This window comes from Phaethon aethereus (assembly GCF_964289735.1).
Source record: "Phaethon aethereus genome assembly, chromosome: 11".
Lineage (NCBI taxonomy): Eukaryota > Metazoa > Chordata > Aves > Phaethontiformes > Phaethontidae > Phaethon > Phaethon aethereus.
Window position 1 is genome coordinate 745,455 of NC_138587.1, and position 26,790 is coordinate 772,244.

Consider the following 26,790-nt stretch of genomic DNA (forward strand, 5'->3'; position numbering starts at 1 on the left):
ATTTCAGATTTTTTGTGCATAGAGCAACTCAGATTCTTGGATTAGGCCACATATTAATGATTAACATGAAACATGCTACAACTTACTTCACTGTCATGGAACGGCTTGGATCGGATTGTCAGGCTGCCCAGCTCAATTGATTTCTGGAACCTAGCTGGGATCTGCAGTCCCTGTAACTTGTCATAGGCATGACGAGCCAGTTTATATGCACCAAGAGCTTTACTCTGTTTTGCCAGAGCAAATAATGTATTGCTATAATTTAATTAAGGAATAAAAATACATATGGCATTTAGGAAAAAACGCAATACTCTTTCTAATCAGAGAAGTTGTGCAATGAAGCATATCCAACACCAGTACTTTAAACAGGTTTTAACAAGTGAAGTCTATTTACATAACTCCATTAAAAACAAGTATGAAAAAACTATCAAAATGTCTGTGGGCAATTATTAGCAAGGTAAGGAGTTGACCCTACATAAACATTGCTTTCGTTATATATTCTGACTCCACTTACAAAATTTCAGTAATTTTAGAGTGAATGGATTTTTCCCCAGCGGGGGGGGGAGGGCAGAATCTTACACCACCAGCAACCTGCGGACACCAACTAAACACACATGATCTTACTGGAAATAAAGCATATACTCTGCTTCATTGACCAAAGGTTGCCTTTCCCTTTCATCAGTGTATAACAAGGCATGTTATGAAAGACTTTATGAAAGATTAAACATTTGTAAGTGAGGAATTTATGAAAAGGAAAGCTAACATCCCATCCAAAGCCATACATGAAGCGAAAACAAGAAAATGAGGCCTCTCTGTGGCATCCAGTGACACTTCTTGTTATCTTTTACAGACAGGTGCATTTCCACAGGGTTCACACAGAGCGTTTATGAAGTACTCTCCAAAGATGCAATAAGCACTAACAAAGCTGTGCAAATGTTAGCCTGACAGACACTACACAGCTATACCAGCCACATGCGAAGCAAAAGCTGCTGGTTTCCCCCCCTCCCCAGCCCCTGTCTCAGTTCAGTCTCCTTGCAACAACACTGTCAAGATTCAGAGCCAACATCCTGTTGCAGTGACTGGTATCCTAGAACTTGCTTCTCTGACAAAGGTGATACACCAGACTGGGTGGGTGGTTTTGAGAATTACATGTTAGTTGATTTGTACAGCTCTCCAAAAACTTTAAAAAAAAAAAAGGTGTGCAGTTAAACATACAGTGGTTTGAAAATGCTGATTATTTCCTGAGGGACAAGTCAGTTTCTATTAACTATAACCAACAGCTGAAATTGAAGATACCCTGCAGGAGACCTCTGTATTGTGGATCAGCATCAATTATTCCTTTCATGTTTCTCACAAGATAACTTCTAGATTTTGTACTGTATTGGAAGGATACACTTTTGAGATCCCCAAAGGAGTCTCCTTTGTTAAGCTGTGAAGCAGAAACCTGGAAATATTGAAGAGGGTTTCAGGCAAGTGGAAACTGAACGGCTCCTCCTGCAGTATTAAAAATATAGACACATATTTCTAAGCTGGAAAATCAACAACTCCTATCACTAAGCATCACAGCACTAGGCAGCTCAAGTACTGTGTTTCTTTCATACAGTTGCAAAAAGGTGCTGACAGAATATAGCAAGTGGATTTTGCATGTCTTTGTCACCAAAGCTCATGCCTGCTACATGCAGAAAGAGAAAGAGATCCATGCAGCTAAACCAGAATCTTTTAACAGGCTATTTGAAAATGAGGGCAGACTGGCCAGCAATAGTGTAGAGTCTCCACCACTGTAAGGTCTGAAGTAGTCTGACCAGCGAAGACCTCTATAGTACAGAAACCTCCTTTTGGGCAAGGGCTTCTTTTTGACCAAGGGTTCTCAAATGTGTTACAAGATATTTTCACCAACAGTGATGGCAACATTACTATAATTGCAGGAAGTAGCAGGAGCTCCTCACTCAGGACTGCTTATCATTTTGGAGTAGTTTACATACATCACTACTGATACACATACCACATTGCATGAATCCCTAAGCTAGAGTGCTTTCTTCTGTTCAATCTTGTTTTCCCGTGATTAAAGGAAAAGCCGACCATAGCCTGTGTAGGACCAGAGGCTCAGGTCACTGTGGAACCAGACTGATGTAACTAGCGAAAAAGGGCTGGGGATGGGAAGTCAGTCATCATCATATCTTCTACCCACGCTGAGACAAGCACAGATCTGCTAAAACTGCACTGCAGTTTTTAAAAACTAAAACAACAGAATTTCTTGTACAGTACAGCAGAAGGCACAGAAATAAATAAAGTTACTATACAGTATCACTAATCTACACTCAATATTTAATTGCCTGAAAAGTCATTAATTATTCCTAGTTATTTCTGGACTCCTTACAGAAAAATGCTCAGGAAGCATAAATATACAACTTCTAAAGTCAGTTTCTTACAGTGTATCTTTGAATAGAGTGATAGACATGGTAAACTTCTGCCAAATGCTGGAAGTGATGAAACTTCTGTAACATTTCAGTCTTCTGCTGTTCATTCTCTGCGGGAGGCAAAGGCATTAGTGTAAGTCTCCAAGATGAGTCTAGGAGACTCAGCTGGAAGAAAACAGCATATGATTTTAGTGCCAGCACTTCCAAAAGAGGTATGTGCCAGTTCAAGCATGTCCCATCTACCTGTGCAAACCACACATTATACATACTTGCCATTTTTCTGAGCAAATTTGTGGTCTAAAACAAGCATGGTAAAACACAAAACAGTTGAGGCAGTGGTTTTAACATAACTAGAGGCTATAGCTTAGTTAAAGGTAGAAAATAGTAGGTGTGCATCACTGGAAACCTCATCCATAACTTCAGAGTTTATAAATAAAATTATTTTTGAAACATTTGTTTCATAAACACTAAATACACTACTAAGCCATTTGGAAAAAATTACATCTTTATAAAATACCTGAAGGGTAACAGATCATGCATCAGCTGAACTAAAAAAAAAAGGTACTCCTAGCACCAGGCAAAAGGCAGTATTATCAACCTTTTGTATTCATTATTACTAAATTATATCTATTAACTCCTGGCTCCACCTCTCTCCCTGTGAAATACATTCAGAAGACAAGATGATAGCTAACGAACAATCAAGTTTTATTTCTGTTGGCAGAAATAATTGGTAAAGTACCTCTCCAATCTATGTTGAAATACTAGATGTATCTTAGACTCCAAGATCATCTTTTATGTACTAGTATGTTAACTCTCCAGTCACTTCTCTAGTTAACGTGTGTTGTGGGAAGGTGCATGAGGATACACGGTCCCAGGAGACACGATTTTGATTCTAGGCAGATTTAAAAAGTAGGCCTATGCATGTTGATGCTGCCGTTTTGCTTATTTGTTTCAAATAAGCACATGGGAAAACCAGGGGGACTACAAAAATAGCACAAGCCAGAATTATGCACAGCATTAAAAAAAAAAAATAAAGCCACACAACAGTGTGGCTATCACAATTGCTATCACAATTCAGTAGTTGTTTGCCTACATGCAGAATAAGGTAACAAATAGAAACTTCCCTTCAGTTACTTACCTTGGGCTATATCTAAACACTGCATGGAAAGCATCCAGTAATAATAGGCTGCATCGTTAAATCGGCTTTCAACCACAGCATTGTGCGTTAGCTGCTCCAGCACTCTTACAGCTTCACTCTGCCTGCCAGCCTTGTGAAATGCTACAAAGGCCAAAACAAAGAGGATTTTACAGTGCGATTATATCAATTAACTGAAATTAATGTTTTTAAATTAAGAGCAGTCTATTCAGCCAATATCAAATAGTCTATCCAGGGCAGGATAAAAAGGATTATACACTGGTATTTTTCTCCTTGAAAGCAGCGACACTAATGGAACATGAAAAGCATCTATAGGCATTCTGTGGCTTTTGCACTGTCTCAGCAGCTCTTGAGCGCGTAGATTTTGTACAACACTGGTTGCCTTTTTTTTTTTTTTAATATAGAAAAGACCAAAAATGCTATGATGATTAGATCTCTACACAAACAACTGCAAATCACAACTTGATTCAAACCACAATAAATTAATGTTTGAAGTCAGTGCTCTGGTTTGCAATGCTGAATATTTTGAAAGAGTATAGCATCTACTATATCCTTCCATCATTTATTAACACCATTTCTTTCTTTGATGCTCAGAAGCCAGCATAAAGTAAGATCCTGAATAGTCACTCAGTAAAAATGCATTTGGCAAACACAATCTTTGTATAGGGTAATGGGGATGGTGGGGAGGGGACACACACCAACCTCCAAAAAACCTGACTGCACAGCACAATTGCCTCCTGACTTCAGCTAGCTCAGATATAACCAAATTCTCCCATAACTACACAATGATCTCTAGCTCACACAATTCTGGGGCATTTATATTTGCTGACCCACAGCAGCATAGTTTTGTAGAACAAACTGGGAACAATATACCTATGTTCACAGAGTTCTATGTGCAAACTACCAATCTGCCCTAAAACAGGTGCTCAAAGGTTTGGTGCAGAGACACATAAACTAGTTTTGTGTGGAGACAGGTCATGTCTGGCATGTTCACTCGCTTGGCCCTTATAAGCAAATGCAGTTATACACTTAGATCTGAGCTGGCTCTGCAAACAGCAGATGCAACAGTCACATGGACCTGCACCTGAGAAAAGTTAACTATAGCAAAAACGTGCTGGCTCCACATGGAGATTGCTTCAACATCTCCTTGTCCCTGGAACAGTTTATAAATTAAATTTTGAAGCCAAATTTTGTCCACATGATGGAAAGTTGACAATTCTCCTTAAAGGTAATTTTATAAGCCTAACAAAATACATGAAAATTCTTAAGAAACAGGAAAATTCTACTTGTACAAACCCAACATTGCCTAAATATAAGGCAAAACTACACTTTCCACTCAGGTTTATAAGGTGGCCATCGTATTTTGAATTCTACTGTGATAAAAATTATTAATAAAGATGGGTTAGATTATATGCCAAAAAACATTGCCATGTGCCACACTCAGATATACAATGCGATGGAAAATCTGGACCTGTATTTAGATGCCATCATTTTTTATAGATTCATCACATTTTCTTATCAAATAAGGAGACTTCCAGCTGTTTTAAGACCAGTATGAAAACACAGATTCTATTCGGTTTTGAATCCCACAGATAAGAAACTCTCCGGGGCAGAGACTACATATTCTGTATTGAAAAAGTATGGACTAAATTTCGAGCGACAAGTGATCTGTCAGTGACATTCTTACCTTTTTGGGCTTCTTCAAATCTATCATTCTCTGCTAGCCACTGAGCATAAGGGACATAGACATCATCTTTGAATTCAGGATGCTTTTCACTCAAAGCAAATGCCTGAGGTAAATAAAAATTCATTTTTACAATACTGCATGGTTTAAACAGTTAAAGGGTTTAGAATATTCCATGGGATCAGTCCTTTCAGTAAATTCACAATAAAAATACATACACAGCATAGAGAGTGTAATCCATATTTTCTCCAGTATGAAAAGAATGTATTTTAAAATAAAAAAAGCAATCAACAACAAAAGAAAAGAAGCTAAGCATAGTAACAGTCTGGCTATCGAAACAGGGAAACTTGAAAGTGATTATCTAGGAAATTTAGATTTCACAGCAAGAGTCAAAAAGTATTTTTGTTTTTACCAAATGTATCTTCTAAAGAAATAGAACTAATACTATAAATACAGTTTAGATTCACTTTCTAAACTTGCTAACTAGCCAATAAAGGACTAAGTCTACAATTTTCTAAAGCACCCACATAATTGGGGGAGGGGGTTTGTCAATTCAGCAGCACTTTGAAAGCATTTCCTTAAGAAACTACACCTATCAAAAACTTAATGTGAAAAAAACAAGAACAAAATTAATGGTGACGCCAGCTGTGAAGTGGGTGGTACTGGCAGACCCATGTTTTTATGGAAAAACTCAGTGCAGTCAGAACTTCACCTAATCAGAAGCATAAATCCAGTTATAGAGTGGGGTCCACACTAACACAGCACACATCATCAGATCTGGATTATGTGTATAGTATTCTCATTCGTGTGTGCCCAAATTATAAATAACACAGTGCAAAACAGAATTTACCACTATATAATTACTATTTATCTTTCTAATGGACTAGAAGCATCTCATGGATTACCATAGGAAGTGGGCAACTATAACTCAACAGGCAAAAAAGGTGCTCAGAAGCGAGACCAAGAAATACTCATCCAGGAAACCAAAAAGCAAAAAACCAAAACCACCACTAAACACACACTGAGCATACAAAATTAACTTAAATACTCTGAATCACATTCTACAGAAGCCTCCCTCCCTGCCTCTCCCTTCACTAGCGTGGTGGGGGAGCCAGATGTTTGTCCCCCTTTCTTGCAAGCAGAGACAATAAGCAGCAGTGGTTTTAAACACAGAAATCAAGGGCACCCTTACTTCTTCCCAGCGACGAGTCTCCACGTGGAGATGGACCAATGCTTTCAGGTCACCAACCTTCATGTAGGTTTCTGCTGCATAGCCAGGGTTATCAAGTTTCTTAAAATAGAAGGCACATTTTGACAAAGGCTCACGCTCAGCTTTATCCAGTTTTCGAGCAATTTCAATTAACCTAGACCCAGAAAAAGAAGCCAGATGTTTCAGGTTCTGCCTTGTTGTTTTGCCTTTTGTTTAATTATTGTAATAACTTCACCTTTAATCAGTTATTATTTAATAAATATCATAATAGTAGTAGCATGCAACACTGTTTAAACAGTTTTCAGTAACCATTCCAAATTCTTTTTTTTTCTTTTACAAACTCAAAACCTTTTCCTTCAGTCTTTATTTGTAAGTGCAATTCCACATCTCGGACTCCTTACACACTCATGAAGATGGAGGGAGGGAGTAGGTCCTACGTGACTAAGTGACATGGGACACACTTCCTCAACCCTGACCTAAAGACTCATGAATAAACATCATCCCCGTTGCCACATAGGAAAACTGAGGCAAGGGAAGGCTGAGTGACCTGTCCAGGATCTTATGGCTATTCAGCAAATGACCTAAAGTGTCACCTATTGCAAATCAAGGAGAATTTGACTGGTGACAGGAGTAGCCCCAGAATTTCTAGGGATTCTGTACTCCAGTTGTCTTCTCCACCCACTAGATGATTATCTTTAACAGCTTAAAACAACAGAAATAGGCTATCACATATATGCACTGCTGTGATGATTACTCTGAAAAGCTTAAGGCGTGCGTATTTTAGAAGACAGTCTCATACTAAGATGAAACCATTCATATTCTTTAAGGATGTAATGCATTTGCTTTTGTAACATATTTATGTCCCTACCTTCTAAACATATGTAACTTTATTTTTAATTGTATATGTGCTTCAAATAAGTCAATTTGATATAAACAAAGGCACATATCAAACAAATTTTGTCTTATTTGGAACTTATGCAGAATTGATAACAACTCAGTCAAGGTTTAAATATATATTATCTCCAAGATGGAACTAAAACCTACATATCAACCCAGCCATGGTCCCCACTGATTTCTATGGCCTTCATGTGCTCGCCTGCAGAGAGGTACATCTCCACTGCCGCTTTTGGTTCATTGATATTCTTGGCCCAATCCGCTTGTTTTTTTATTAGCATCTTTGTGTCTTTGGGGTCTCCAGATCCCAGAAAATCCTGAAACAGTGCAATACAAAAGTTTGCATTATCTTCTGGTGACAAACATTGTTACAGCTGAAATTCTAAAATACGTTTAAACATGTATTAAACATAAATACATCTAAAATACAAGGCTTTTTAAATGAATATCGTTATGCCTCCTAAGAAAAGAAATACTGCATACAGAGCAACATGAACTGATCCGGCCTTCAGCAACTAATCATCATGGCACAATATTTGGTAGGAAACAGTGGCAAGACTCCCATTTAGATAGTTTTCCATTAAGGAAAACAAAGAAAAAAAGAAGTGGGAGATTCTGAGAGGGCCAGGAGAGTGACGATAAGGATGCCTCAGGGGTAATGAGTATGTCCCCACTTGATTTCTTTCAAAGTTTGTTCTCTGTTGAGCCTGTGTACGTGCATACAACTTAAGATTTCTGCATGCTTTTCAGGAACATGTCATAGAATCATAGAATCTTTGGCTTGGAAGGGACCTTTAAATGTCATCTAGTCCAACCCCCCTGCAGTGAGCAGGGACATCTTCAACTAGATCAGGTTGCTCAGCGCCCCATCCAATCTGACCTTGAATGTTTCCAGGATGGGGCATGCCTTTCCAAAACAAAACAGTACTAATCTCAAAACTAATAGATCAATTCCAAGTTTCGGATTTTCTTTTGCAAGCCAAGATGGTACGATTTCTTTCTTAAAGATGACCCAGCACCAACCCATGCTTAGTTAAGAATAGTATACCCACTTAATCATACATTAGCATCAGGATGCCCAGCCACAAATCAACTAAAGGCTGAAATTTTGTTTTCTGCAAAGACACTTGATAATTATATTACAATATGTCCTGGTTTCAGCCAGGATAGAGCTGGTTTTCTTCACAGCAGCTAGTGTGAGACTGTGTTTTGGATTTGGGATGAGAAACTGTTGATAATGTGCTGATGTTTTGGGTTGCTGCTGAGCAGTCAAGGACAGTCCAGCTTCTTGTGCTGGCCTGCCAGCAAGCAGGCTGGGGGTGCCCGGGGAGTTGGGAGGGGACACAGCCGGGACCCAGACTGGCCAAAGAGATATTCCCTACCATACGACGTCAGGCCCAGTACATAAACTGGAGTGGGCCGGGGGGCAGAAATTGCTGCTCGGGGACGGGCTGTCGATCACGGGGTGGTGAGCAATTGCTGTATTGGGCATCACTTTTCTTGTACATTCCTTTGTTGATATTATCATTGTTGTCTCCTTCTTTCTTTTTGTCCTATTAAACCGTGTTTATCTCAACCCACGAGGGTTTTTTTTCCTAATTCTCTCCCCCGTCCCACTGCGGGAGGGGAAGTGAGCGAGCGGCTGCGTGGTGCTTAGTTGCCAGCTGGGGCTAAACCACGACAGTCCTTTTTGGCGCCCAACGTGGGGCACGAGGCTTGAGATAATAACGGTTGCAGGTCACAATATCAGTTTATTTGATTTGCATCATGCTCTCGTCTTTGCTGTACATGTTAAGGATCGGTGTTGGTTTCTGCGGGCTGCTGTACTCTGCAATGATTAGTAATGTCTCACCTGTGAGTTTTGTTTTTAGAGCACTGACCTTGAGCTTAATGTGGTATCATCTGAGCTCCGTACTAAAGCCGTTACTGTATTTTGGCTACTGTCTTGTGGAGATGATTAGCAATTATACTTCTGCCTCTGAAAGGTTTTTTATGGAGGAAATGCAGAATGGTACCTTTGCTACCCTCTATCATAACATTTCCTCCTTCATCACAATAATTTTTCAGTATTTTGAACACCCTTGGGTAGTTATAATACCTCTATTGCTACTTCTGGGGAACATTGTTTCGGTTTTGTCTAAGGTTAATAAGCAATTTAAGAATATCACCCGGAGATCTGCCCCAAGGCTGGATAGTTATGAATGGCAGGGTGTGTGGAACAGCATGGGCAAATGCCTGGGGCAGTGGGCACCTCTGGTGTTTTGGAACTTCACTCCTGAACAAGTGCAGAATCCTGATAAACTGGCAGAATATCTGGAAGAAGTATGCTGTCAGCCTGGCAGTTCCAAGGAGACACAAATCATTGCCATGTGCTGGGGCCTGGCCCATGCCCACCGAGCTCTATTTAACACTGTGCAAAGGGGAGAGAGGCTCTCTGGGTCTGATGGCAATGTGGCAGGCACTGTGACTACTCCAACCCCCACGGCGGGCACTGTAGCTACTCAGACTGTTGCAGCTGAACCAGAGAACCAGCCCATCTCGGTATCAGTTGCCCCTATACAAAAGAAATCTTGGAAGCGGAAGTCAGCTCGTTTAGTAAGGAGGCAGAGGAAGAGAGTGAGGAGGCAGAGTGCTCTGAAGCAGGGCCATCACAAGCACGGAAGAGGGAAGAAAGCGAGTCATCACTTGAAGAGGAGGAAGAGGAAGAACTCATAAAAGAGACGGTAACTACCCGATCTCTATCCCCGAGTGAATTGCGAGATATGCGAAAGGATTTCAGCCGTCGTCCAGGTGAGCACATTGTCACCTGGCTGCTCCGATGCTGGGATAACGGGGCCAGTAGCCTGGAATTAGAGGGTAGGGAAGCCAAGCAGCTGGGATCCCTTTCTAGAGAAGGGGGCATTGACAAAGCAATTGGAAAAGGTGCACGAGTCCTCAGCCTCTGGAGACGACTCCTGTCGGGTGTGAAGGAAACGTATCCCTTCAAGGAAGATGTTCTATGTCACCCAGGCAAGTGGACCACCATGGAGAAAGGTATCCAGTACCTGAGGGAGCTAGCTGTGCTGGAAGTGATTTATGGTGACTTGGACAATGGACAATCATCCAAAGACCCAGATGAAGTCAATTGCACGCGACCTATGTGGCGGAAGTTTGTACGGAGTGCACCATCATCATATGCCAACTCATTAGCAGTAATGGCCTGGAAAGATGGAGAGAGACCAACAGTGGATGAATTGGCTGGCCAACTCCGGCAATACGAAGAAAGTCTCTCTTCCTCCCTACGGGCCTGCATCTCTGCTGTAGAGAAACTGTTCTGGGAGTTCCAGCAATTCAAAGAGGATATGCCCTACCCTCCACCCGTACGGACCAGTGTCTCAGCCATTAGGAGTAAGCGCTCTTCTGTTCAAGAGAGAAGATATAGAGGATACACACCGCGAGCCACCCTGTGGTTTCAATTGCGTGACTACGGAGAGGACATGAGGAGGTGGGATGGAAAACCTACCTCGACCCTAGAGGCACAAGTACGCAAGCTGCAAGGAAAGACAATTACAAAAGGGGGCCCAGGTTCCTCCAGAAAAATCGTCGCTCCACTTTCCAGTGGGCAGTTTCCCAGAAAGAAGAGCTGATCTCACCTCTGATCCTCTTGAAGTGACTTCTGATTCATATTTACAAGAAGTGGGTAACGAGTACTATGACCAGGACTAGAGCGGCCCTGCCTCCAGCCAGGTGGAGGAGAGGGACAACCGAGTTTATTGGACTGTGTGGATTAGATGGCCTGGCAGGAATATAAGGCTTTAGTGGGCACCGGTGCACAATGTACCCTGATGCCATCAAGCCATATGGGGCAGAACCCATCTGTATTTCCGGAGTGACAGGGGGATCCCAACAGCTGACTGTGCTGGAGGCCGAAGTGAGCCTAACTGGGAAGGAGTGGCAGAAGCACCCCATTGTGACTGGCCCAGAGGCTCCGTGCATCCTGGACATAGACTACCTCAGCAGAGGGTATTTCAAGGACCCAAAAGGGTACCGGTGGGCTTTTGGTATAGCTGCCTTGGAGACGGAAGAAATTAAACAGCTGTCCACCTTGCCTGGTCTCTCAGAGGACCCTTCTGTGGTGGGGTTGCTCAGGGACAAAGAACAACAGGTGCCGATCGCTACCACAACAGTGCACCGGCGGCAATATCGCACCAACAGAGACTCCCTGATCCCCATCCATGAGCTGATTCGTCGGCTGGAGAGCCAAGGAGTGATCAGCAAGACTCGCTCACCCTTTAACAGCCCCATATGGCCAGTGCGAAAGTCTAATGGAGAGTGGAGACTGACAGTAGACTATCGTGGCCTGAATGAAGTCACGCCACCACTGAGCACTGTCGTGCCGGACATGCTAGAACTTCAATATGAACTGGAGTCAAAGGCAGCCAAGCGGTATGCCACCATTGATATTGCTAACGCGTTTTTCTCAATCCCTTTGGCGGCAGAGTGCAGGCCACAGTTTGCTTTCACTTGGAGGGGTGTCCAATACACCTGGAATCGACTTCCCCAGGGGTGGAAACACAGCCCTACCATTTGCCATGGGCTGATACAAACTGCACTGGAACAGGGTGAAGCTCCAGAGCATCTGCAATACATTGACGACATCATCGTATGGGGCAACACAGCAGAAGAAGTTTTCGAGAAAGGGAAGAAAATAATTCAAGTCCTTCTGAAAGCTGGTTTTGCTATAAACCAAAGTAAGGTCAAAGGACCTGCACAAGAGATCCAGTTTTTAGGAATAAAATGGCAAGATGGATGTCGACAGATCCCAACGGATGTGATCAACAAAATAACAGCTATGTCTCCACCAACTAGCAAAAAAGAAACACAAGCATTTCTGGGCATTGTGAGTTTCTGGAGAATGCATATTCCAAATTACAGTCTGATTGTAAGCCCTCTTTATCAAGTGACCTGGAAGAAGAACGATTTTAAATGGGGCCCTGAGCAACGACAAGCCTTCGAACAAATCAAACAGGAGATAGTTCATGCTCTAGCCCTTGGGCCAGTCCGGGCAGGACAAGATGTTAAAAATGTGCTCTACACGGCAGCCAGGGAGAATGGCCCTACCTGGAGTCTCTGGCAGAAGGCACCAGGAGAGACTCGAGGTCGACCTCTAGGGTTTTGGAGTCGAGGATATAGGGGATCTGAGTCCCGCTATACTCCCAACTGAAAAGGAGATATTGGCAGCATATGAAGGAGTCCGAGCTGCCTCAGAAGTGGTTGGTACTGAAGCACAGCTCCTCCTGGCATCCCGACTGCCGGTGCTGGGCTGGATGTTCAAAGGGAGGGTCCCCTCTACACATCATGCGACTGATGCTACGTGGAGTAAGTGGGTCGCGCTTATTACACAGCGGGCTCAAATAGGAAACCTTAATCGCCCGGGAATCTTGGAAGTGATCATGGACTGGCCAGAAGGCAAAGATTTTGGAGTATCACCAGAAGAGGAAGTGGTGCGTGCTGAAGAGGCTCCACCATATAATGAACTGCCAGAGAACGAAAGGCAGTATGCCCTGTTTACTGATGGGTCCTGTCGTATTGTAGGCAAACATCGAAGGTGGAAAGCTGCTGTATGGAGCCCTATATGACGAGTTGCAGAAGTTGCTGAAGGACAAGGTGAATCAAGTCAGTTTGCAGAGGTGAAAGCCATCCAGCTGGCTTTAGATATTGCTGAACGAGAAAAATGGCCAATACTCTATCTCTATACTGACTCATGGATGGTGGCAAATGCTCTGTGGGGGTGGCTACAGCAATGGAAGCAGAGCAACTGGCAACGCAGAGGCAAGCCCATCTGGGCTGCTGAATTGTGGCAAGATATTGCTGCCCGACTAGAGAATCTGGTCATAAAAGTACGCCATGTAGATGCTCACGTACCCAAGAGTCGGGCCACCGAAGAACATCAAAACAACCATCAGGTGGATCAGGCTGCTAAGATTGAAGTGGCTCAGGTGGATCTGGACTGGCAACATAAGGGTGAATTATTTATAGCTCGGTGGGCCCATGACACCTCAGGCCATCAGGGAAGAGATGCAACATATAGATGGGCTTGGGATCGAGGTGTGGACCTGATCATGGATGCTATTGCACAGGTTATCCATGAATGTGAGACGTGTGCTGCGATCAAACAAGCCAAGCGGTTAAAGCCCCTCTGGTATGAAGGACGATGGTTGAAATATAAATATGGGGAGGCCTGGCAGATTGACTACATCACACTTCCACAAACTCGCCAAGGCAAGCGCTATGTGCTTACCATGGTGGAAGCAACCACCGGATGGCTGGAAACATACCCTATGCCCCACGCCACCGCCCGGAACACTATCCTGGGCCTTGAAAAGCAAGTCTTATGGCGACATGGCACCCCCGAAAGAATTGGGTCAGACAATGGGACTCATTTCCGAAACAACCTCATAGACACCTGGGCCAAAGAGCACGGCATTGAGTGGGTGTATCACATCCCCTATCATGCACCAGCTTCCGGAAAAATTGAACGATACAATGGACTGTTAAAGACTACACTGGGAGCAATGGGTGACAGGACATTCAAACATTGGCAAAAGCCACCTGGTTAGTCAACACTAGGGGTTCTACTAATAGAGCCGGCCCTGCCCAATCAAAACTTCTACGTACTGTAGAAGGGGATAAAGTCCCTGTGGTGCATGTGAGAAATATGCTGGGGAAGACAGTCTGGGTTACTCCTGCCTCAGGCAAAGGCAAACCCGCTCGTGGGATTGCCTTTGCCCAGGGACCTGGGTGCACTTGGTGGGTAATGCGGAAGGATGGGGAAGTCCGATGTGTACCTCAAGAAGACTTGATTTTGGGTGAAAATAGTCAATGATTTGAATTGTATTATGTTAATTGTTACACAATACAGTATGTCACTACTATGGTTGCTATCTACCATATCAATGGTATTACAGTAAGAATCACCCAGACTGATGAAGAATGAGCTTCACTGAAACCAAGCAACGTGCAGCAGTGATGGGACCAGAACTGGCTTCAGCAGCTTGCGCCCAACAATTCCCTCCAGACCAACATCTTCGACCTGCAGATCATGGACATGGACTGTGCCAGATGACAATCCAACACCACATACCATCTCCCCTGCCCTGAGAGACTGCTATGATGGATGAAGCCCAGAGTCATGGACTGACTGAACTCCACAGACATTTTAAAGTGATGACCCATGAACTAAGAAAGTGATATCTGTGTGTATATATTAAAAGACAGGAAGAGTAATAATGAATAATTGGAATGTATTGAAAAGTATAGGACCCGGGCATGACATAAATGGTATGGAATAAGGGGTGGATACTGTCCTGGTTTCAGCCAGGATAGAGCTGGTTTTCTTCACAGCAGCTAGTGTGAGACTGTGTTTTGGATTTGGGATGAGAAACTGTTCATAATGTGCTGATGTTTTGGGTTGTTGCTGAGCAGTCAAGGACAGTCCAGCTTCTTGTGCTGGCCTGCCAGCGAGCAGGCTGGGGGTGCCCGGGGAGCTGGGAGGGGACACAGCCGGGACAGCTGACCCAGGCTGGCCAAAGAGATACTCCCTACCATACGACATCAGGCCCAGTACATAAACTGGAGTGGGCCGGGGGGCGGAAATTGCTGCTCGGGGACAGGCTATCGATCACTGGGCGGTGAGCAATTGCTGTATTGGGCATCACTTGTTCTTGTACATTCCTTTGTTGATATTATCATTGTTGTCTCCTTCTTTCTGTCCTATTAAACCGTGTTTATCTCAACCCACGAGGTTTTTTTTCCTAATTCTCTCCCCCGTCCCACTGCAGGAGGGGGAGTGAGCGAGCAGCTGCGTGGTGCTTAGTTGCCAGCTGGGGCTAAACCACGACAAAATATATCAAAGAAGTTCTTTTATAACGATGGAACAACAACTGCTCACAGGTAAGAGTGACTCTGAACTAGTGGTTGGACTTCTGCAAGGAATGCAAATACCAAGCCTGGATGCTGTGATGATGACCATTTTGGAAATATTTTTAATAATTTGTTCAGCTGCTTCTGCCAATACCAAAGCCCTGGCACCATATGGTTCACATCCGTTGACATCACGTGCCCGGGGGAGGGGAAAAAAAAAAAAAAGAAAAGAAAAAAAAAAAAGAGTACTTCAACACTATAAGACCGATTAAGGGCAATTGTGTGTTAACAGAACAGGCTACTGTCTATTAAAACAGCATCTATCAAACGAGAGATTAAAACAGAGGAGAAACTGAAAGGTGAGAAGAGAGTGGAAAATTACCTTACCCTCTGTGTTTCTGGTAAATTCTAACTGAGGTTTAAAAAAAACCCAAACAAACAAAAAAGCAAAAACACCCCCACAAAATGCACCCACACAACAGATCCGTTCCACCACCACAAATCAGCAGTTTCCCTGATGCAGCCAGTCGACAGGTACAGAACTATATCCCATCTCTATGTCAGCTCTTACATGAGCTCCATGTAGGATTTTGCTTTATCTACTGAACCTGGTTCAAGTGAATAACTATAAAGATGTCATGATAATCTCTGAATATGAAAAACTGAAGCAAAAGGATCAAGTTGAACAACCTCTTTGACACAACGTGTTTTCCAGCTTAGGTCACCAAAGTAAGTTCAAAATCAAAAGCTCAGTTTCTTACAGTATAAAGAGTGTTTTGTGAGTTGTCAGTAATTTGTGATTTGGTACTGCGATAACGAGCCTGTGACCACATATCAAAAGACTTCCTGACCTCTGCCTCCAGTCTGGACTCTCTAGCCAGAGCTAATCAAAGTCAAGCACAAGAAATCAGATTCCGTAAGGGTCTCTCTGCATAATTCTGGCAGCATTAACAAAAAACCACCCCAACACAATACCACCACCACCCCCCCTGTATCTTTCCTTGGAAAAATAACTGGCAAACAAGGGGGTTTTACATATTTTTCCATGTGTCATGCACTCCCTGCACAAGAAGCTGCCTTCATCTGCTACTGAAATACCTTTAATTTCCTCTGCATGGAGTTACTCTCAAGGATAGGAGACACAAGACCTTTTGCTCTCTGCTAGTTAAATATAAACATGACTACAGCCAAGAATTAAAAGATTCTTACGAAGACTTATGGGAAAATTTTCATCTATGAATTACATTTATGTTCAAGAGAAGCCAAAACACTGAAGCTAACAAAGACTCATCAGCCAAAAATAGTGGAAGTCAGACTTAACATCAGCAAAGCCCCAAAGTATTTATATTAAGCTCTTGGAAGAAAAAGATCTCTCTGTAGCACAGTGTTTTAGGGTGCTTTCGAGGATTCCCGAGAAGGGTAAACACATATACACAGACTACAAGGGGAAAAAAGCAAGCGTTTTATTAACTACAGACATGCATTACACTAAGGGTATTTTGCAAAGCAATTGTCTTACCAACCCGAGGAAGATGGACCATCTGTACATTCTTGTATCGTCCTGTGCCACGAGCTCAGCCCAGCAGTTGGTAGGTGTCAGCTTTACATGGGTGTCCCCACGGAGGCAACTGTGACCTTGCAGTACACCGGCCCACTGCCCTTCGGGAAATCCCGGTATTTATACATTTGCAGAGGAACGAGTTTCGACACACGTGGCCAGTGAGTGTCGGAACACGCCTCGGTTGCCACCTCTCAACACAGGGAGCCTATGGCGTATGCGCCCGCTGGCCAGGTGTGCTGCACGTGCCACAGCCACCTCGTCTGTTGGTTCATAGGCTTTGTTCATGCGGCATATTACCATAATCCAGCAGTCACATATCAACCATGCTCAAGCCAATAGCAGAATGTTACAAGGCAAACAAAATTGTGAATTGTGCTTTATATTCCTCCATTACTGCACGTCTTCCACATCCTCCCCTAGCCTTGATTAACTTTCTTATCTCTTTGGGCAGTTTTCTCTCAGCATAGTATCTATTTCTTACCCAGCCATCCGTTTTCTCCTGTGCTAACTGCAGTTTTCTCACAGACCAAAATTCCATCTGTTAACCCCTCCACTGCAGTCTTCTCGGCTATCTACTTCTCACCCAGTGTCCATCCATGGACCAAAATTCATCTTTTAACCCCTCCGTATACACACAATTTGTGGAATCTATGCTAAAACAGTTTATATGCATGTCATGGTAAAGTCTTTGTCCTGTATGGGGCAGAATAAGGCTCTGATGAGTGATGGATGAGACTAAACAGTGCATGCATTCTCAGGGATTTTGATAAGAAAGCATTACTTGGCTTTTAAGTCTTCTGTGGTGGTTTCTTATCAACATATAAAACCATCACTTTTTAAAACCATATTCAATCTATTTCTACATGGAAACAATTTAAAAGAAAAAGACATTGAATCTTTGGAAGAAAACTCTCTAGTAAACAAAAATATACTAGGTTAGTATATTACACACTTTATAATACATTAATATAGAACTAACATACCTATTTAAGTTCAAACTCCAAAAGAAAAATATTTTTATTATAGTACAGTAGTGAATTAAATGCATGGTACACTCACCTCCACTTTGCATATGTATTACATTATCATCTTTGGAAGACAAAAAAATAAAGAGGAACTCTTGAGTGAGATAATGGGGAAGAAACAGTCATAAACCCTAGATTTTTAGTTTTTAAAAAAAGGAAAATTACTATGGATAATACTATATACTCACAATGAAAGTGTCACCTTTGGTGATGTCCAACAAAAAAATCCACTGAAAAGCCATGAATTCCATGGACACGTTTGAGACTAGACAAAACACTATCTGCTACCTCAGTAGGAGACTCCGAGAAAAAGGCTACCATTATACCTAGACACAGAAGATAGCCATTTTTCCCCTTATAAGCCAAACAAACTTCAACTAGTTAACTGAGAACATAAAGCTGGAATTCAAAGCCTGCACTTCATCTAATCATTCTGTGGGATCACACTTTGAAAACAGTTACAGGCACATTAATATTTCTGCATTTAAATATTCAGTTGCAAACTATTACCTTCGCATAGTCAAACATCCGTAAATCAGAGTACATATCAAGAGCTAGGTTTTCATGTCCACTCTTTTTGTACAACTTTGCTGCCTCATGGAATTTTCCCTGGTAGGCATAAACATCTGCTAGGAACAGTTCATTGTTGTTCTCTCCATGCTTCTTCCGCTCCTGGAAAAAAACCCAAAGAGATGTAGAAAATATTCTAGAGGATCAGGACCTAGGTGAGAAATAGCCATTTAGAATTAGATTTTCAGGCTTAGATTTTAACTGTTAATAAAAACCTGTAGCGGGATATGATAATTATGCCTCTCCTATATTTCTGGTGAATTTATAATTAAAGGATTAAATCCCTTCTTAATTAAAATTAGGAAGAGCAAAATTAAATGTCACTATACAAACAAAAGTGATGAAAAATCACTTCTCTTGATTTCACACACGAAAATGAACACACACTATCATTATGCTATGCTATTTTAAAAAAGGCATCTGATGGGTTCCTTATTTTCTCCTGTAGGAACTCACTAGCATATAATTTGGCTAAATTAACAATATGCGCAGATGGGATGACAAACATGAAAATAATTGCTATCAATAAGCAGATTCAAAAAGTACGTTATCCTGCCTCTGAATAAAAACCAGTGTCACCGCCACTGTCCCCACATGCGAGAGCTCATGATTTCAGGTAGGCAGCAGTAGCTTCCCAAGCGCCTGCACGTAGTCTCCTGCTAACTGGAACTGCTCACCGATTGTGTGGGATGGGACCACAGAGGCAAAGCGTGTGCAGTGCCACAGAGAAACCCTTTACGTGAATCACACCCATTGAGGTGCACTGACTTCAGGGGACCAATGCCATATACACGCACGCATATGTGCACATGTGTGCGTGTGTGTGTGTTTTAATGCGTATGCTTATATTTATCCTATATCTTGGAAACAAATTACTACTGTGCTTTGGATAAAATTATTACTACTATTAGCCCACCTCATATGGAAATATATAGATGTGAACTGAATTTAAAGAAAACTGCATGAAAGGGGGAAAAGCACTCCACAAGCATACAAATTCAATTCTCTACTGCTGAAAGAGACTCAGCCATCAGTTCTGGTCACACTTATTGACTAGGCTGATACTGGACTGATGTTGAAAGTTCCCTTTAAAAACTTGGTTGAAAGAATAATGAGAGGAATTGTTACACCATTTTCTAAAGACTTCACATAATCTTGCCACCTATAGATATTTGGCAGTTATGTTTCCTGCTGTCATCAATTAGAAAAAAATGTGTCATTACTGAAAGAAAACCATCACATTAATGGCACACGTGTACTTAGTTACACCCTTACAAGCCTTAAAAGGAATCCGATACACCACAAGCAAGTGTAAGCAGTGATGTAGAACCCTCACTTCAGAAGGAGCATTTTCAAAAAGTCTGAAAGTAAGTTTATGCCTATTTACAAAGGGAATCTTTCTCATTAAACAGAATCTAACATGACAATTCCAGAATATCCTCAATAGATGCAGATCTGGAGAAGCATATGTGGAACAGAAAGGTTAGTAGTAGTGCTCATCTACCTGTTTACCCTTTAAAGGAAAAAAAGAAAAAAAAAGGGGGGAGGTGTCCTATTGCAGAACTTTGTCCCGTGTTAGACACCAAGAAAAGTTAACTGCAACCAACCGGCATTTTGACAGAACCATGACAGCTCTGCAGAAATGGGGGTGGAGGGTGTGTACACGTACATGTGCATGCGCGCGCACACACACGGAATGTATTCTTTCAAAGAAGGTGTAAATCTAATTAGCATGAGAAAAAGAAATTTTCTTTATGCCATCTCAACACAGATCTTTAAACTAAACATTATCATGTAGTCTTTGCAGAAGGGCAAGTGATACCACGTCTTTTAAGGTACCCATGACAGACAGTTATTGTCTAGTGAAATTATATCAAGAAGTGTGAAAAGAATAGGAACAAGTGATTAGAGCACAGTATGGAAGCAAGGAATCCTAAATACTATTTCCAGTTGCCACAGACTTGTCATGAGACCTTGAGCTTGTAATTTTATTTCTCTGGGCCTGTTTTTGGCTCTGCAAAGAGGAGATAGTAGTAATTACCTACCTCCAGGGTGTAAGGAAAGGCTTAATTAACTCATATTTATGAAGTATTCTGTACTAAGCTCTGTTAGCACAGTAGTACTCTACCAATTATTAACTGAATATTGAACATTTTTCCAGCTTTCCTGAAGACAGTTTCATAAGTTCTCATTGCCCCACACCCCCATTTTTTTTCCGTGAAGTTTCAGTCATATGACTAGAATGAGTCATCTCTCCTAATCGGGATTTTTCACTACATCTCCAACTGTCAGAAGCGCTATCTGAACAGCAGTCCCTCTGAAATAGAAAGTACTGATTTTGGTATAGTACTAAATGTAAGAAAATACACTATCACTAACATTCTCTTACCTCTATGCTGCTGATCAATTCTAAATATCTAAGGTCTCGTACCCTGGTAAATGCCTGTTGAAAGAAAAAAGAATTAACTTGAAAAGCCAGAAAAATCAAGAGGATGTTGTTACACATAAATCAAGCTGTCTTCATGCAAACAGGACAGACAGAAATATGCTGAGGTTTGTGTAGTCCCTAACATGATGGGTTCTGACTACAACTGGGGCCCCTAAGGCATTACAGTAAATGAGACAAGGGTACAATCCAAGCAGCTTATCACTGAAAATAAACAGCAAAGGCCGGGACATGCGTGTACCTATGTCAGTCCTACAAGGAATAGAAAATACCATTTAAAATACTACATACTTTCACTCTGGCTATTTTATAGCTTTTCCATTTTGATGTGGGGGACGATACAGACAAGGAAATTTAAGGAAACTATTACAAGGTAGAACATATAATTGATCATATTGCCAAAGTATACTGCATATGCTTATAGTTTTTACACCATTCTGAAAATTCAGTATGGAAGTAGCTCAGGGAGAGGAAAGGAAGTAAGAAGATGATAAGATAAAAGTACTGCAAGACGTGTAATATCTTTTGCAAATGGAGATAAATGTGCAACCCAAAGTCTCAAGTGGCAAAGTCACGTGTGAGCTACAGCAGCTTAGCACTTATTCTTGACATGCATCAAAAAATAGAAATTTAACTCTTTAGACCGCATGTTCAAGACTTCTAACCAAACTAATGCTTAAAAAGGGCATAGAATATTCTGCTTACAGCAGATTGGACTAGAACTATGAGAGCCTTTCATGTCAAGAAGCTGCTTTTGTTCAAATTAATCCGCTCTAATTCTAAGAGGGCACTACTTTAAAATTCCAAGGAGGCACCGAAAACTTCTTTTTAAGAGTCTCTATTTGCATAAAGCCATCTATGAAACTGGAATTATTCTGATGCTTCCACTTCAGGAAAAAAAAAAGAAAAATAAAGCATTTAATTTCCCCTTAAAAAAAATCTGTTTATTAGAAGATGCCTATCATTACAGGCCATTGCCTGTGTATTTTTAGAGTGTTTTGTCTTTCATACAATATTCATGACATTGAACTCAGTTTGCCCTCTCGTATTTGAGAAAAGGTGGTGAAAGAAAATAGGGAAGTATTTTATGCCAGAGAAAACTGTTCTTCAGTATATCCTCATTTACAGACCACTCCCAAAACCAAGATATTCCAGACAGAAGATTACTAAAATTATGACATCTCATCGCCATTGCCTTCAAAGAAGTGTAAATAACAAAGAATATGAAACCTCCACATACGAACTGAGGTTATATTAAATACTTGGGGAAGAACAGAGCAAGTTCACAGCCTTGGGGAAGGGGGCAAGTCAGCTAAAGCATTCTTTGCTGCCACCCAGTGGTCAGCAGCACCGTTGAACAACTTTCCAGTTCTACTTCCCTCAAATTCATTAACGCATTTTCCAGCAGATGAAAGAAACCATTTTCTTTGCATTTAACACTTTGATTTAGAACATGGCATTTATCTAGAGACATAAATTCGATTTCGGTTTAAAACCTCATCTCCAGATCCTGAGTATATAACAAACCAACATTTTCTTTGGTACGTGGAATAACATATATACACTAAAGACAAGCAAGAGAGTAACCAGGAACACCACTTTGTATTCCAGCCATAAAACATACATGAGATGCACACACAATATATATAAAAATATATATATATAAAACAAGCTTTCTGATAAATCAGTAAATATCTGCTTTACCTTTTTAGCAGTTTCAAACTCCAGCCCTTCTAAGGCTTCCATGGCCAGTTCTTTCCAGTCAGTATCAGTTACTCCTAAACACGCAATTTGATAGGCTTCTTTAAACATTTTTCGTTCCAGATATTGATACATGGGTGCAGACTGCGGATTTCCATTGAAAAACATGTATTAGAAAGCATTAATACTGAGATACATTATTGAAATTCTCTATATACACTGGAAAACAAAAATATATTCCAAGCACAACCATTACAAGCTCCACAGAGAGTAAATGTATGCTTTTTGTATAACAGACAGAACAACATTCTGGGGTGATTATTATTGTATCTTTAGACAAGCTGGGTTAATTATATTCCAAACATCCATCTTGAAATCTTCAGTTCCTTGCATATTAGGAATTAGTTAAAAATGTGAATTCTTCTGAGCATTGTACATGCTAAATATTATGTACAATGAGCTTTTTTTTTTTTAACTACTATGGAAGCAGAGCAAAGGAGGGAGTATCTGGAAAAGTGGCACAACAGCTCAGCGTGAAGCATCCCTGGAAATATTCAAAACACAACATGAAGAGGTATCATGAGGAACTAGCCCTTCTGTGCCAAGCCTGATGACAAAGCTGTTTTACCAAGTGAGACTATTAAGCCCAAAAGACACCGACCTCAAGGACCTGCCCTAAAAAGGAATTAAAGGGAGGAACTGTCAACTGCACACTGACACAGATAGACTAAGGCTCAGGATCTGCAGCTACGGCTCAAACCCTTTGAATGAACAGGGAGCACAGCAGATAGATTACCTCTGGGTTTGCAACCAAAGACAGTGTGCAGATTGATTTCTATGGCTTTAATCAATCTATCTGAAAATCTATACTTTTTGGTACTCCCTCCCTCCAAAATCATACCTTTGAAAAAACTGCCTCTGTGATACTTCACAGTAATTTTGTGGCATATTGGTGCCTACAGCATGCCAAAGCCAGACAAAGAGGGTTCGAGGCCTGGTTGGTCTCATGGCTGTCAACGACACCGGACAACCCAAAGCCTAATTAAGGATCTGCACAATGCCTCGGAGGAGCGGACATGGGTCTGTAACACAAGCAGCCATTCATTGATAGAAGCACACGGCACTTTTGCCTTCTTCATTGACTCTCAGTTTCAATCCTGCCCATACTTGGGTGTGTAAGTCAGAATTGTGGTGGTGTTTTTTTTTCCTTTTTCCTTTTTTTGATTTGTTTCTTGGACCGTTTAGACTTTTTCATTGCTTCCCATAACACAGAAAACAGTATTTTGTAGAAGGCCATCTCTAAATTTAGAATATAAAGACTGCACATGTACTATACATTCAGACTAAAATATACAGCTTAAATATTGCCTAAACACATCTAAATGAAGCAACAGTAAGGAAGTATTTGATGTATTCATAGGAAAAATGAAATTACAACTCGAGAAAAGGTATATAGAGAGACTACAGCAAAACTACAAGAGGTAACACCCACACCGTATCTTCATCTTTGCTTTTAGATTATGTGCATTTGCAAGTAGAAATGGAGAATTAGAAACAACAGTCAACAACAGCAAAAAGGAAGTTAGATTAATTAATGCCAAATAAAAATAAAATTGATCATGCAATATAACTTAAACATGATGAAGAAAGCGTGAAGTGCAATCATTTTGGTAATGGAATAAGGGTAAATCTCAGAAAAGCTTCTTCACTTCTTAAACATTGGTGTTTACGAAATGCAAAGCAACACTTAATGAGATTAAAGGATTACCTGCGGAACTTCAACAGCTGACATAGAAAAAACATGAAGACAGAAGATCTTGGAGCCGTTGTAACCCACAACAAAGCCTTGAAGTTTTTGCTGATGGACAGGGAAGTTACTAGCTTTGATATTGAGGTAACCCCCTCCAGAAAAGCAAAGCATATCCTCACACTGTGTATTCCAAGCCACACTGTTGGCATTGGGTTCCTAACAAGCAAAATAACCGATGATTACAACAGATGCCATCACATCTTCTTTCCTAAGAAATCTGCATCCTTCATTCTATTATAGCCTGGGTGTGTACACACACACACTTATTATTTACATTTGTAATATTCTAAAGCCTAGTATATTCTTAAATAGATTTACAGGGACATATTTTACATTTTAATAAACAGGTGTAATTGTTTTGTATTTACTGATGATCTAACTGTAGAACATAATATAAAATTCCACAATAATACACTGTTTGTCAGCTAGCACACTTAATTGATCATTTTTCTGCCCGTAACAAAAAGAAAGTTACAGATCCTATCTTTGTAGCACTTCATACTTTCTATCCAGTGTTCTCTGAAAATGTTTCATCAACATTAGTGAACCCTTACAGTGACTGCTAAACTGCCAATGAAGACAGAATTACCATTATTCATTTTATAGTCTGGGAATACACGACAAACAAAGACGTTTAGGCTTTAATTCTGTTCATACTAATGATAAAGCCAAAATGCTCATTAACTGTAATGCTTCAAAGGGAACCAGGACAGAATTTGAAATTAAATTGAAAAGGTCACACATTTAAATGCTCTTTATTCAGCTGTTGCTCACATATATCTCCTGTCTTCTAATTCCTTGTCTACCATCTCTAAAAGGGTAGCTTTGATAGAGAAATAGATCACAGTTATATCCTACAAAATGTGATTAATGGCTTAAACGACAGTTATATAAATTTCTGCACAGCAACACGTGGTATGTTCTGTGCTCCAAATCACTTCCTCCACCCCACCCCCACCCCCCCTTTAAGACTTTTGAGTTTTACCTGAAACAACAACTCTTTGGTATGAATATCATACACTAAGCAGGTATCGTTTTCATCAACCACTGCCAGCTTGTTTCGGGATGCACTCATATCCAGACAGCGCACAGCTGTGGATTGTTTCAGCAGAACAATTGCAAAGACATTATCGACAAATATCTTCAGAATCTAGACATATTTGAAACCAAAGTCAGTCCATCCATTTTTGTTCCTAAAACTAGAAATAGCACAGCAGGTACAAACTTTAACACTGTTTAAAGCATGCAATTGCAATTTTTTTCCAGTGATAATCTGTGTATCAAAATTAAGGAAATGCTTTCAGTTTGAGGTATCTTGACTTGTTTCCAGAAGATACTGTACGTTGCAAGCCTAGACAAATAAAACATACGCTATACATTCTGGATTTTTTAAAGCTCCACTAGTTAAACAATTACATTACTGTAATATTACAGGAATATATAGTATAGATATAGGACACACAAAGGATCTCAACTTCCTCTCTGTATCAATACCTCTGGGCTCCAGTTTGAACTTTTCAGATGCTAACTGGCTTGTGAACCTCTAGAACATCCACACCTTCACAAGTGGTCATCAGGAGAAGTGTACACACTCACACCCCAACCCTCACTAAGGACAAACGTTCTCTCAGTTCACCAAGAACTCAATTTTTGTCAGTTGTTCCTAACCGCTTACACACCTTAGACAAAGTTAAACATGTTTGTATGAATTTTACAGCCAGAGAACGTGAAAGAGAAGTAGTTAGTTTTTAAACACAAGATGAGACTCTGTCAAATAAAAGTCTCGTTTGTAAAAGAGCATCCTGCTCCTAAGGTCTCCCCCTAAGAGCATAGAACAGATTTCATTTGCAGTGAAAAGACACATACCAGACATTATGTGTTACCTGACCATTCTTTAGACCAACTAAGAGGCCTTCTCTTCCTGGAGGTCCTCCGATTACTTTAATATAACGAATAAGAGATTCCATTAGCCATTCTCGTTCTTTAATGCCCCTAAACGAGAGGCACTGTAATCTTTTCTCCTAAAGACACAACAACATACAAAATACTGCATGGAGGTAAAGATAAAACCACTGTGTCTTTGATGTGCTATATTTATACCTATACTAGCATGCGGACCTACTTTTACCTATAAAACCATAAAGTCAAACAGTCAGTTTAACAGGATGAATTTTTTAAGGCTTTCCAATGCTACAAATAAACAAACACAGTCAAAAAACCCGCACCTTTTTCTAGTAGTTCACGCTCACCCAAACATTCCCCTGGATTATGTGCTAATTTATCAAATTCCCTACAGAGATTGTTTTACTGAAACAGGGACACCTGTGGCATGCCACGGCTATTGCTTCGAAGTACTGCACATTACAACAGCACTACACATTGGTACCTTGGGGAAAAACTGTAATAGATTATCCAGC

The 26,790-nt window shown here is 41.0% G+C and overlaps 1 protein-coding gene across 3 annotated transcripts in view; it reads right to left on the bottom strand.

Annotated features, from left to right (window-relative positions):
• IFT122 (intraflagellar transport 122) overlaps nucleotides 1-26,790 on the bottom strand; it is a gene marked incomplete at both ends in the record, with an annotated part of 41,088 nt that overhangs the window by 4,157 nt on the left and 10,141 nt on the right. For all 3 annotated transcript variants that reach the window (XM_082004481.1, XM_082004480.1, XM_082004479.1), the window contains 13 exons: nucleotides 87-252; nucleotides 1,391-1,491; nucleotides 2,427-2,524; nucleotides 3,553-3,693; nucleotides 5,258-5,360; nucleotides 6,447-6,618; nucleotides 7,509-7,675; nucleotides 18,357-18,518; nucleotides 20,806-20,859; nucleotides 22,567-22,707; nucleotides 24,332-24,529; nucleotides 25,359-25,523; nucleotides 26,257-26,394. In XM_082004481.1, coding sequence (XP_081860607.1) covers nucleotides 87-252; nucleotides 1,391-1,491; nucleotides 2,427-2,524; nucleotides 3,553-3,693; nucleotides 5,258-5,360; nucleotides 6,447-6,618; nucleotides 7,509-7,675; nucleotides 18,357-18,518; nucleotides 20,806-20,859; nucleotides 22,567-22,707; nucleotides 24,332-24,529; nucleotides 25,359-25,523; nucleotides 26,257-26,394 — 1,806 coding nt within the window. The remainder of the gene's footprint in view (nucleotides 1-86; nucleotides 253-1,390; nucleotides 1,492-2,426; nucleotides 2,525-3,552; nucleotides 3,694-5,257; nucleotides 5,361-6,446; nucleotides 6,619-7,508; nucleotides 7,676-18,356; nucleotides 18,519-20,805; nucleotides 20,860-22,566; nucleotides 22,708-24,331; nucleotides 24,530-25,358; nucleotides 25,524-26,256; nucleotides 26,395-26,790) is intronic.